The sequence below is a fragment of the Lagenorhynchus albirostris genome, chromosome 13, assembly GCF_949774975.1.
Source record: "Lagenorhynchus albirostris chromosome 13, mLagAlb1.1, whole genome shotgun sequence".
Taxonomy (NCBI): domain Eukaryota; kingdom Metazoa; phylum Chordata; class Mammalia; order Artiodactyla; family Delphinidae; genus Lagenorhynchus; species Lagenorhynchus albirostris.
The window spans coordinates 78,302,665-78,315,327 of record NC_083107.1 but is presented as its reverse complement, the minus strand read 5'-3'; the positions used below and the strand labels follow the sequence as shown (position 1 = coordinate 78,315,327).

The window sequence follows — 12,663 nt, the reverse complement described above, 5'->3', positions numbered from 1 at the left end:
CTATGAACCAGGAAGCAGGCCTGCATCAAATACTAAATCTGCCAGCGCCTTGATCTTGGACTCCCCAGTTTCCAGAACTGTGAGAAATAACTGTCTGCTGCTTAAACCACCCAGTCTACGATATTTTTGTTACAGCAGCTCGAGAGAACTAAGACAGCCCCCAGGCTGGCTCCTAGCACTTCTCTTCCACTACTGGCCTATAGAAAAATAGCAAAAGAGAGAGAGCCTTGATAAACATCATTTTCCTTTTCATCCCAGTAAACTTCAATTCTGACATATAAACCAAACCGTACTTAAATCCGTATTGCTGTCTTTTGCAAATATTGTATGGTAGTATATTACATTCCATAAAATCAATTACTCATTCCCTATCTGATGCGAGGCCTAGATTTCTTAAGAGATTATTTTAATAATCCAAAGAAGATAAAGCTGTAACAACAGTGAAACCAACTGAAGAGCATGCTAATGATGAACTGATATAAACCACACCAATTGAATTAAAAAAGCAAGATGCATTGCTTACTTGAAGGGGTCGAAGGTAAGTCAATGACTTCTTCCACCACTGCCCATCGCTGACGGCCTGCAGCACGGCCCTGGTGGTGGTCGTGGTGTTGGAAAGGACTTTCATGGTGGTAGCAGTGGTCCAGTGGAACAGGTCAGCTGAGTTGCTGCCTGGGACACTTACTTCATCCTATATTTAAAAAAAAAAAAAAAATGGCAAGAGCAAAAACGTGGGAAGTCACAAGAACAGAGCAGAGAGTGATAATGTGACTACTTAAAATTATCAGACATGAAGACAAATAGATCTAAAAATCCATCTTTGCCAGTAACAAAAAAATGTGAAACAAAGCACTATTAGCACATTGTACCTCCTCGAATCATTTACAAAAGAAAGTTCGGTAAAGGAAAATACATCTTAGTGCATTAATCAAAGAAATATTTATAAGGCAAAGAATGGGTTCATCATTTTTTTACCAATATAATACCCTCCAATGAGATACTCATGCTTGTTTCTTTGACAAGACATTTTAAAGTATTTATTATTTAGATTAATTAAGAAATATTCATTTGAACAATGCTACTGTGACCCAGACAAACTTAGAAGATTCAGATGATCCACCTTTAAATGTTGAAAGGTATTTTGTTTATCATGTAAACAAGTGGATGATTATTAGTATTTAAAAGGTTTATAATGTGGAACCTCCTGCCAATCTTGAAGCAATCAGCTAAAATTCGAACTCTCCATTTACTAACCCAAGAGATTCCATGTGGAGAAAAATGCCAACACATTAACATCTGTTTAAACAGAAATGACAGCAACTACATCTGCTTTTGATCAAAGAAAGATAAATTTGTTCTACAGTTTTGGGTTTAGTATCTGTCTATTTCTACTTATTTTTTCTGTCGTATCCCAGTTAAAGGAAAGAAAAATTAAGGTCTAGTCTTGCAATTTAAATAGCTTTCTTGTCAATAATAGAAGAATAGTTTAATTTGGCTATTTAGGTTTATATCACATAATTCATTAATATGTTATTTCAGTAATAAAAAATGATAAATCATGTAATCACTCAATAATTACCAAGACATCATCACACAACAAACACTTAGGACAAATTCACCATTTTAGACCAACCTGACAGTTGCTATATCTGGTTGGTAGCATTATGGCCCCCCAAAATGTCTAGATCCTAATCCCTGGAACCTGCAAGTATATTACATTACATGGCAAAGGGCCTTTGCAGATATGATTAGGAACACAGACCTTGAGGTGAAGAGATAATCTTGAATTACCTGAGTGGAACTAACCTAATCACGCGAGCCTTTACGGCAGAGAACCTTTCCCAGCTAGGGTCACAGAGATGCCATGGGGGGAAGAGGCAGGAGAGATGTGAAGCATGAGGGGATTCAACCCGTCACTGCTGGCGTTGAAGATGCAGCGAGGGGGCCATAAGCTAAAGAATGCAAGAAGCATCTAGAAGCTGAGAAGAAACTTCAGGTAACAGACAGCAAGGCAATGAGGACCTCAGTCTTACAAACGCGAGGAATGAAGTTCTGTCAACGCATGAACGAGCACGGAAAGGGACTCTCCTCCAGAGGCCCCAGAGAACAGCCCGGCCCTGCTGGCACCTTGATTTTGGCTGAGGCTCTAAGCAGAAACCCACCCACGCCTGCCTGGTTTCTGTCCTATGGGAATTATAAGAAATCAGTTTGCATTGCTTTAAAGCTGCTAAATTACAGTAATATATTATAGCAGCAAAAGAAAACGACTACATCATGTTAGGATCCTTAATAATTTCTAGAAAAGCATTTGAATTTTATTCTTACTGCTAATGTATTTAAGCTGTATTAACCAATACTTACAGTTTACCTACTGTGCTGTTGGTTAAGTTTTCTCAAAAGATTTTCTAATTTTTTAACATGAAAAAGAATTGTGTCCCAGCACTAGAAGAAACGATAGTTATGTGACGCAACAGAGGTGTCAGCTAATGCTACAATGGCAACTATACTGCAATATTAATATATCAAATCAAGGTATTACACACCTTAAACTTACACAATAATGTATGTCGAGTGTATCTCAATTAAAAAAATTTTTTTAAACCTCTGTTTCCCATGACCACTTTTGGTGACACAGCAGGCTATGAAACAATTATTCCATTTCATAAAATAAACCTAAAATTTACTCTGTTCATATGGATTGGTTAACTCAAGACAGAAAGTTTTAAACGTGGAAACTGAAAAGTTTGTTTCAGAAGATAAATGAAATTCCAATGCACAGAAATGTACATGATAAAAGGATTTTCTGTGAGAGATTCCTCCCTTATAAGAATTATAAAAGAGAAAGTAAAATAAAAGGCTCATTTAGACTGCAGAAGAAGCATTTAATTTGGGGGCAGTCTACCAAGATTATAGTGTAACCAGAGGCATTAATGAGGAAAGCAGTTTTCTTTCAACTGCATGTAATAGGGAAAGCAAAAAGAGGTTAGGCAAAATCTACTCCTGAAATGATTACTACTGGCAGTTTTTATATTCATAGTTGCACACTGCTAATTAATTTACAGTGTATAACAGCAGAAATAGATCAATCCCCCAAACCAAGTCAACAACTCCCAGCATAAAATTTAACATGAAATCTCATTAATGTCAAGTGTTACACAGCTCAAAGGTTAACCTCCTAAGCACTAATAATATTTTTCAAGTCCTACAATAGACAACATAACCAAACAGGTTCACAAGAACAAGGACAGTTCCATACATCAAGCGTGGCTTACAGAAACAATTCTCGTTGATCAATTACTATAGTAATCTATTTAGGAGCTGCTCTCTCTGGTATCTGGTAATTTGAGGGTTAATTTCTGGGAAACCTGTTTGCCAACTGAGAACTGAGCTGGTGGTACCCATAACCTAGGTAAGGATCCCAAATAGAGTTCAAACTCAGCTCAGCCCCTACCCTCTCTACTCCAACATATCTGCAAATAATCCAAAGTACTCCCCTGCACCTAACACTTACTTACAGCAAATTTCATCCTGAATTCGAAATATTAAGAATGCAACCCTTATTACTGGTGATACTACTTCTGGAACTATTTATGAGAAGAAGAAGTAGAAAAACACCCCGTGTTGTAAATCACTCTAAAGTCTGACTCTGCTTCAGTTCATCTGCTAATTAACAGGCCAGGCTACAATTTAGACATTCTCATCTTTGGGAGTCATAGCCCCCTATACATTTCTAATGAAAGCTATAACTGCTTTCCCCAGAAAACTGAATGCACATGCATGTGTACATACATGAACACACAAAGCCACAAACAGACATATACTAACACAACAAATTTGACACACTATTTCAGGGGCTTTAGGGACTGAATCCTTTTTGAATCTTCTAGCATTCTTGGATCCAGATTAAGAGAACTGTAGTTAGGAAAAACAGAGGTATATGGAGTATATTTTTATTTTCTTTTTCCATGCCCAATTTTTTAATCAGCACTTACACAAAGTTATGGAGGACAGACCACAAGAAACAGGAAACTGTCTCTCTCAGGAGCCCATTTCTCCCATTTTATCCCAGGGCAATACTAGCATGAATATGCAAAGATGTGTACATAAAATGCTCAGTGCAGTTCAGTCCAAAATAAAGGAAAACTGGGCACAATCCAAAAGTTGAAAAGCAAAGGAAAAGATAAATAAATTATGGTACATACATATCCAGTGACCACTGTTATACCATGACATAAATGGTCTATATGCAATGACGAGGGCAGATGTCCGTGACACATATCATTATATGAAAAAAAAGCAAGCTTCAAAATAATATATGCAGTACAAATCCATTTTAGTTTAAAAAATAAAATAATAGTCCTCCAGGAGACAGAGGAGAGCTATACAGAAAATCTGTCTATGCTCAGAAAAAGTCTGGAAAGATATATATAAACTTTAAAATGTTTACCTCTGAGCAGTGGGATACATAGAATGGGGAGAGAGAAAGAACTGAGAGAGAAGAAAGAGAGCTTACATATCAATGTATTATTGATTATTTTTATATTTCAAAAAAATCAGAAAGACCAAAGTTACCACAAATATACACGTACGTCTTATCAAAAATTAACAAATGTCAGTATTTTTTCATAAGTGTTTCACATATCTTTTTTTTCCACTTTCAAGAAATAAAGTATGCCAGATTATACTGATTATCTGAACTCCTATATTATCTGAATTCCTAACAATCCCTATAAGCAGATTGTTAAAATAGAAGCCTGTACTATATTTGTAATTAAAGAAAACATTACACATTCCAGTCAAGATGGAGTCATGAATTATGTTGCAATATGTTCACCATGGTCCAAAATACTGAAAATAATAGAAGGAAGAGGCAAAAGACACTCAACTTTATAGAGTTCAACACCTGGGGGCTCAAAATTCAGATGCTGGCAATGGCCACCAGGCCCTCCTCCTCAGAGAAGAACTGGGAATTAGAAGGATTCCCTGTAAGACGGAGAACTTCATCCTGCCTCACTGCCTGGGGTTATGCATTTATATTTATTTCATGAAGCTGTGGGCCGATGGAGGCAGAGAACTTGAATCAGAGCCCAAAGGAACTGGGCATAACCATCACTGGCTCCACGTCTGTATTTCTCACATCCTCACTAGTACAGGGGGAGGGAGTCCCAAGTGAAAAGCTACTCTAGGATGTGGTTCTGGACTGAAGCACCAAGGGATTAGATAGGAGGAAACCACAAAACTACAGAATCCTTAAGGAGGGTCTAGGGAAATAAAGATTAAACTGAATGAGGACTTCCCTGGCGGTCCAGTGGTTAAGACTCATTGATTCCACTGCAGGGGGACACGGGTTCAATCTCTGTTCAGGGAACTAAGATCTCACATGCCGCGCTGCATGGCCAAAAAAAAAAAAAAAAATTAAACTGAATGGTAGGGCTCAAAACAAGCTTGCAAACCAAAATTTCAAAACATCTGGAAAAATGAAAATTACTAAGGCAATAATTTTAACAAAAATCCACTTCAGATGAAATCACTTTAAACTTCATAATATTAATGTGTACCTTTTGCAATATAAGATTGAAAATCCTTTAAGAAAGAACAAGATGTCACATAAAAGAAAAAACAAATATGATGCGATCAAGTCCATTTTTGTTTATGATATGAGGTAAAGTTCTAACTCATCTTTCTGTATGTTGGATATTCCTCAAGCCTATACTTTGACCTCATACAAAAAGTGGTTCATTATTACTTATTTATCAATAAATATAAAAGCTAAAACTATAAAACTCTTAGGAGAAAAGCACAGGAGTAAATCTTCACAACCTTAAGTTAGGCACAGATTTCTTAGATACAACACCAAAAGCACAAGCAATAAAAGAAAATGTTAATAAACTGGACTTCAGCAATATTAAAAGCTTTTGCACTTCAAAAGTCACCGTTAAGAAAGTCAGAAGTCACCGTTAAAGTAAAAAGTCAAACCACACACTGAGAGAAAAATATTTTCAAATCACACGTCCAACAGCTTGTATCCAAGAGTTTAAAAACAACAGCAAAAACTCTTACGACTTAGTAAGGAGATGACAACACAGTTAAAAAATGGGGAATACATTTATAGCCATTTCACCAAAGAAGGTACAGAAATGGCCAATAAGCACATGAAAATATGCTCATTATCATTAGTTATTTGGAAACACATACCAAAATGATAATGAGATACCACACACACCTACAAGAGTTGCTTTAAGCAAAAAGCCAGTCGAGAATGTTAGCAAGGATACGAAGAAACTGGAACCTTAATACTTCCTGGTGCAGCCACTTTGGAAAACAATTTGGCAATTTCTTCCAATATTTAACACATATACACCATACAATCCTTCAGTTCCACTCCCAGATACCTACATGAGAAATCAAAACATATTTCCATACAAAGACTTGTACACCGGTGTTCACAGCAGCATTATTCATGATAGCTAAAGAGTGCAAACAACTTAAACGTCCATCAACTGCTGAAGGGGAAAAGAAAGGGTTGTCCGTGGTACTGAAATACAACTGTCATTTGCTTGTTTTTATTTCAGTATTTCTAAATAATCCATTTATAAATTCAAAATAGCTGTATGCTTAGCCCACGCCTCAATTCTAAACATTAATTAGTCCAGTTGTATAAATCTGTAGCCACTTAAGATGTTCATAACAAGAATTACCACAGTGAAAATGACTTTTTAATGGGAACCTTGTATATTAACCATTTCCAACTCTAATTAGATTTATCTGGGGAAAACACTATTGGCTACGTGCTATAACTAATACTAACTAAACAAAATGTTAATACACTCTAAGTGGTGGAATACTGTTACACCTAAAAAAAACATAATGACCAACATTAATAAGAAACTAGAAATCTTTGATTTGGTAGTTATTCACAAATTATGTACTTTGTTCTATTTAAAAGCAAATATCTTGTTCACCGGGACAACAGCCAATACCTTAGAACTTGTATGCTCCACTTGTACTAATGCAAATGCAACAGAACAGCACTTAACATCTTTTCTTTGCTTGGATACTTAAGTAAAAATCATTATTTTCACAACTGAGTAATGAAAGTCTTGGGCATTAAGCAGATTACATATACAGTCAGCTCTCATTTATGAGTTATAATTTAACGTGGTTATTACATCTACTGTTAATGTGTAACACACGGCATCTTACGGCTAAGCACTGCAGTTTAATCTAATAATAGTAGCTATAATATTCTGAAATGTGCTTCATGAATCAAAGCCATCATGTGTTCACTGAGGGCTTGGATTAGCACTTCATGAGACCTAGATCTATTACAGCTTGTTGGAAGAGGAAAAAGGAAGACCGGAAAGCTTTTAAGGAGCTAAAAAAAAAAAAAAAAGACAAAAACAGACAATCATTTTGGAAGAATTCCTTTTCCTCGCTAAATGGATCCTGTGGAGGACTGCTGGCGGTCTCCTACATTTACTGAAGAAATCTTAATGGAGCAGTATGTGCCCACTTTTGGTGACACAGCAGGCTCTACTCCAAAGAGGCTACCAAGGGGCCGGGCTGACACTTTCTAATTCATCAGAGAAGCAGAAAATAGGAAACCCAAAAGCCACAAAAGGCTTTTCATGGATTCTATAAAGAAGGATGGGGATTCAGAATAAGCTTATGGAGCTGAACTCAGCAAAAAATGGTGCAATTCTCTACTAAACAGAGAAATGATACTCCCCCTTACAGTGGCCGAAATACAACAGGACCTCAATAGCAACCAGAGCACACACGTATGAGTTAAACTGGAAATTCCCTATATTTTTAGGCTAAAATCTACTTTCTAATTTATTTTTACCACACACTAATCTTTTTGCAGTGGGAGTTTCCAAATTAGCTTTACTAAACATTTACGAGGCAGTCACTCTGTGACAAGCAGTCCATGGAGAGAGCACAAAGGCAAATGACATGCTTCCAGTTGCCGCACAGACCAAACCGTACCACACACGTGCTGATACGATGATGCGAGATGCTTGGGGGATACGGGAGAGGGAACAATGGGGACTCAAGGAAAGCTTGATAAAGAAAACGACAGCTTAGATGGGATCAGGAGGGCAGGAAGATGACAAGAGCACAAGACAAGAAGGGCAGGACAGGCAAAGAGCCCCAGATAACACCAAAGCTGCGAGAGAGCCTACTCAGAGAACGGGGTAACTTCAGCGTGACTGGAACACAGCACGCGTTTAGAAGGCATGAAAAGAGAGGAGGCTGTGGAGACAGTGGGTGATACGGCTGAACAAGTGGGGAAGGATCAGAGGTTCAAAAGGTACAAAAATGGGGATAAAGATCTCATGAAAAGCAGGTCTTCCATTGGACCTTGAAAAATAGTAAAATTTGCCAACTCCCCAATATAAGAACTGTTTTGAATCCCCCGGAGAAAACACCATAGAATTTAACGTGCTTTCATATCCAGTAAGAGAAAACCGAACAGAAACTAATGAATACAACAAGCCAAAGGACAAAATACACCTATACCACTCCAGGCCCCTGGAAAATGCTATGACTTCCCTTCAAAGACAGTGTAACAACAGTAACCAAAAAAAGTATCTGCAGTGTTGACTGCAGAACACAATCCTCCTCTGAATATCTCACCTTCTAGAACTGTGATGTCCAATCTGGTACCCAGTAGCCTGTGTGGCTAGTAAAATTAACATAAATAAAATCAAACAAAATTTAAAATTTGATTCCTTAGTTGCACGACCTTTATTCCATGTACTCAATAGCTACATGTGACTAGTGGCTACCGCACTGGACGGTGGAGATACAGAATATTTCCCTCACTGCAGAAAATTCTATTGGTCAGTGCTCTCCTGGAGTCATCACTACAGGAGGAATAGGAGAAAAACCCTTAAGGGCCAAAAATCACATTACAAACTTCTTTGACATCCTGAGATCACTTAGCACTGAACTGGGGATACACATGTGTATTCAATAAATGTTTGTCAAACTGAATTTTAGTATAAAAGAAAGAATTATGGAAATGAAGTAATTGTACATATTCCACTGTAGGCAAAGCTAACTATTCCTTAACTCTATTAATAAATTCCACAATTGAAGCTTTGTACCAGAGTTCTAAAAGTAACTACACAGTATACAACTACAGATGAGTTCAGCAAGATGAATACAGCCAATTTATAAAGAAGATGTGGTGTGTACACCTACACACACACACACACAATGGATACTACTCAGTCATAAAAAGGAATGGAATTCTGCCATTTGCAACAACATGGATGGACTTGGAGGGCATTATGCTAAATGAAGTAAGTCAGAGAAGGACAAATACTGCATGATATCACTTATATGTGGAATCTAAAAAATACAACAAACTAATAAATATAAAAAAAGGAAACAGACTCACAGGTATAGAGAAGAAACTAGTGGTTATGAGTGAGGAGAGAGCAGAGGGAGGGGAATATAGAGGTAATGGATTAAGAGGTACTAACTATTAGGTATAAAATAAATAAGCTACAAAGATATACTGTATAGCACTGGGAGTATAGCCAATATTTAATAATAACTATAAATAGAGTATAACCTTTAAAAATTGTGAATCACTATTTTTTGCCTTATATTACATAATATTGTACATCAACTATATCTCAAAAAAATTTAAAAATTAAAAATAAAATCAATGTATGGAAATATAAGGCAAACAAACAAACAAAAAACACAAAGACAAAAAAAAGGAGATTAAGTGTAGCTCACTTATCACAACAGATGTCTTCCAAAATAGTTACTAGAAAAATGAATGACATTCTACACTTTGAAAGTGAAGCTTACCATTTAAAGGAATCCTGTGGGAACCAATCTATAAAGAGGATTATCACCTCTAAATTTATCTAGTTAGAATATTAGAAATAGCTACTGTCTTTGACCTAAAAAAGTGCCAATCCTATGCTGCTACAAATAGTCATAAGAAGTTAAATTCCATAGAGCAAAGGCTGACCCACAAGAGGGAGGTCTCAGTGAGTACATGCTTCCTCCTTCCTCTCCCAGGGTGAACTCTCCTGAGGCTCATACTTGCTTAATGGGTCCAGACAAGTTTTATTCATAAGAATTTCAATGAGGAAAGGGAAAAGGGATTAAAATTCAATTAAAATGGACAAGAGAACTGAATAGGAACCTCACTAAAGAGGACCTCTCCTGAGATAAGCCCATCTCATTAGTAATCAGGAAAATGCAAATCAAATCACAAAAAGCTATCACTGAACACTTAAGAGAGTAGATATCACTGAGCACTTAAGAGAATAGGCAAAATTGAGAAACCCACCCGTGCCAAGTGCTGGACTGGAGCAAACGGCAACCCAGACACTGCTGTTGAGAATGCAACGGTGAAACCCCTTTAGAGACTTATTTGGGATTATCGACTGAGGTTGAACGTACACATTTATCTAATAACGCAGACTTCCAGCGCTAGGTAGGTCCATGCCAGAGAGAAAGGTCTGCACGTGTGCACTAGAAACACGTACAGAATGATGACGCAGCATTATTTTTAGTAACCAAAACGGAAAACAAACCAATGTCAGTCAACATTAGAAAGGATAAACTGGAATATATGCATATAGCGATAAATTTCTATACAGCAGTAACAATGAGTCAACTAGAACACATATAATAGCATGGACGGGTCTCACAGACATAATGTTGAGTGTAACTATTTCCATAAAGTACAAAAACAGGTAAAATTAAACTATCATACTGGGAGGGGTGTGATAGGTTTTAAAGTTGTTTTAAAACAAGAACAAAACACACATGGATCTAGTTATTGGGATGAGTCAGGATCTCTGGAAGGAGAGAGATTAGAAGGGCATGAAGGGGACCTGTGGAAGGCCTGTCGTGAGCTATTTCTTCATCTGTGTGATGGTTTCATGGATGATTTCTTTATGATACTTTATGATACTTGGACAACTTTGTTTTGTGTATTTTTCTGTATGTTACATTTCACACACAAAAAAAGTTTAAAAGAACAGTCTTCACACACACACACACACAGTAGGGTGACTGTTTCATTCCTCTCACAACCACCTTTCACACTGCCCCCTCTCACCCTGACTCACCTCTTGTAGCACTTTACTCATCAATGGTGACACACTGATAGTCTCTCCTCCTTCTGGATGGATTTGGAAATTCACTCTTTGATAAAGAATCTGAAAAAAGAACAACTGTTTTTAAATTTGCCTCATTTTACAATGTAGGCTTTAAATTTAAAAAGTACTCTTTTGAGGAAAAAAAAAACCAAAAACACTATTTCCTAATGACTACTTTGTGGTAACAGGCTTACTGTGGGACTCCATGAACACCTTCACAAGGATGCAACCACAGTTTCAGGATCAGAATCAAGTGTGAGAAACCTGATATACAATGTAATAAATGACCATGAGATGAAAATGTGATTTCCAGAATCTCTTCACATATATATATATATTTTTGTGGTACGTGGGCCTCTCACTGCTGTGGCCTCTCCCGTTGCGGAGCACAGGCTCCGGACGCGCAGGCTCAGCGGCCATGGCTCACGGGCCCAGCCGCTCCGCGGCATGTGGGATCCTCCTGGACCGGGGCACGAACCCGTGTCCCCTGCATCGGCAGGCGGACTCTCAACCACTGCGCCACCAGGGAAGCCCTCTTCACATATTTAACAGTACCGTATTTCCATACCAGAGCACCATCCTCCCTGACACAGATTTAGCCTGTGAATTTTAGGAAATTCAGCTTCTCTCTAGCCAAAGCCCATATCCTGCCATTTCCAAAGGACTTCTAAGGGGATGGTACCATCACTGGTTTTAACTCACATGGTTTCAAGTATATTGTACAGGACCACTTCTTACATGTTTTATTCTTGACAGCACTAACTTTCCCCATTATATTCGATAATTTATTTCCTAATATACTTTCTTCTTTTCTCATACCTGTACCCTTTCTTCTTTACTGTAATAAAGCCAACAACACTAATTTATATCCTAATATCTTCGAGTCCCTTTTCATATAAGTGACAGACTATTTTTTTTCCATAAATTAAAATTTTCATATTGCTGAAAAAGAAAGAGCACAAATCCCAAATCCACAGACTCAACAAAATATACTTCATACAGTTCGGGAGCACTGACTTTATTGGGAACACTTACTTCTGTCTTCAGAGAGCTGCTGGCAGCCAAAAGAACTTCAATGCTGCTAGCAGGGCAATGTGTCAAAGCAAAAGCCACGAGCTCTTGACGAGTGGCCAAGTCCTGGTAACCTTCTGATTGTCCTAACTGGCTACAAACATCCCAACTTTTAGAATAACCTGGAAAAAGGGCAAGAAAAAACAAACTGATTTTCACTACAAGAAAAAATCTTTAATCTAACATGAGAAACGGCTTTCTGCTTAGGTCTTATGTTACCAAAGCAAAGTCAGTCATTAGTGATGCATATTATTATATAAGCAGAAGCACATAAGGATCTGAAACTAGAAAAGAAAGATTAGGTGAGTTCATTGTCTAGAAAGTTCAGTGCTGCTCCAGACAAATTCTTCTGATAAACTATGTTAAATTTTAGATTCCCTGACAAGGCTACAAATAATCTACTGAGCTTTGATGTTGAGTAAAAGACCGGGTATCTGAATTCAGAAAGACTTGA

At 37.4% G+C, this 12,663-nt stretch overlaps 1 protein-coding gene across 1 annotated transcript in view; it reads right to left on the bottom strand.

Moving 5' to 3' along the window:
• NBAS (NBAS subunit of NRZ tethering complex) overlaps positions 1-12,663 on the bottom strand; it is a 336,980-nt gene that overhangs the window by 143,890 nt on the left and 180,427 nt on the right. Inside the window, exons 34-36 of the mRNA XM_060168734.1 lie at positions 12,174-12,331; positions 11,109-11,198; positions 524-691 (exon numbers count right to left, since the gene is read on the bottom strand). Of these exons, the coding sequence (XP_060024717.1) occupies positions 524-691; positions 11,109-11,198; positions 12,174-12,331 (416 nt within the window). The remainder of the gene's footprint in view (positions 1-523; positions 692-11,108; positions 11,199-12,173; positions 12,332-12,663) is intronic.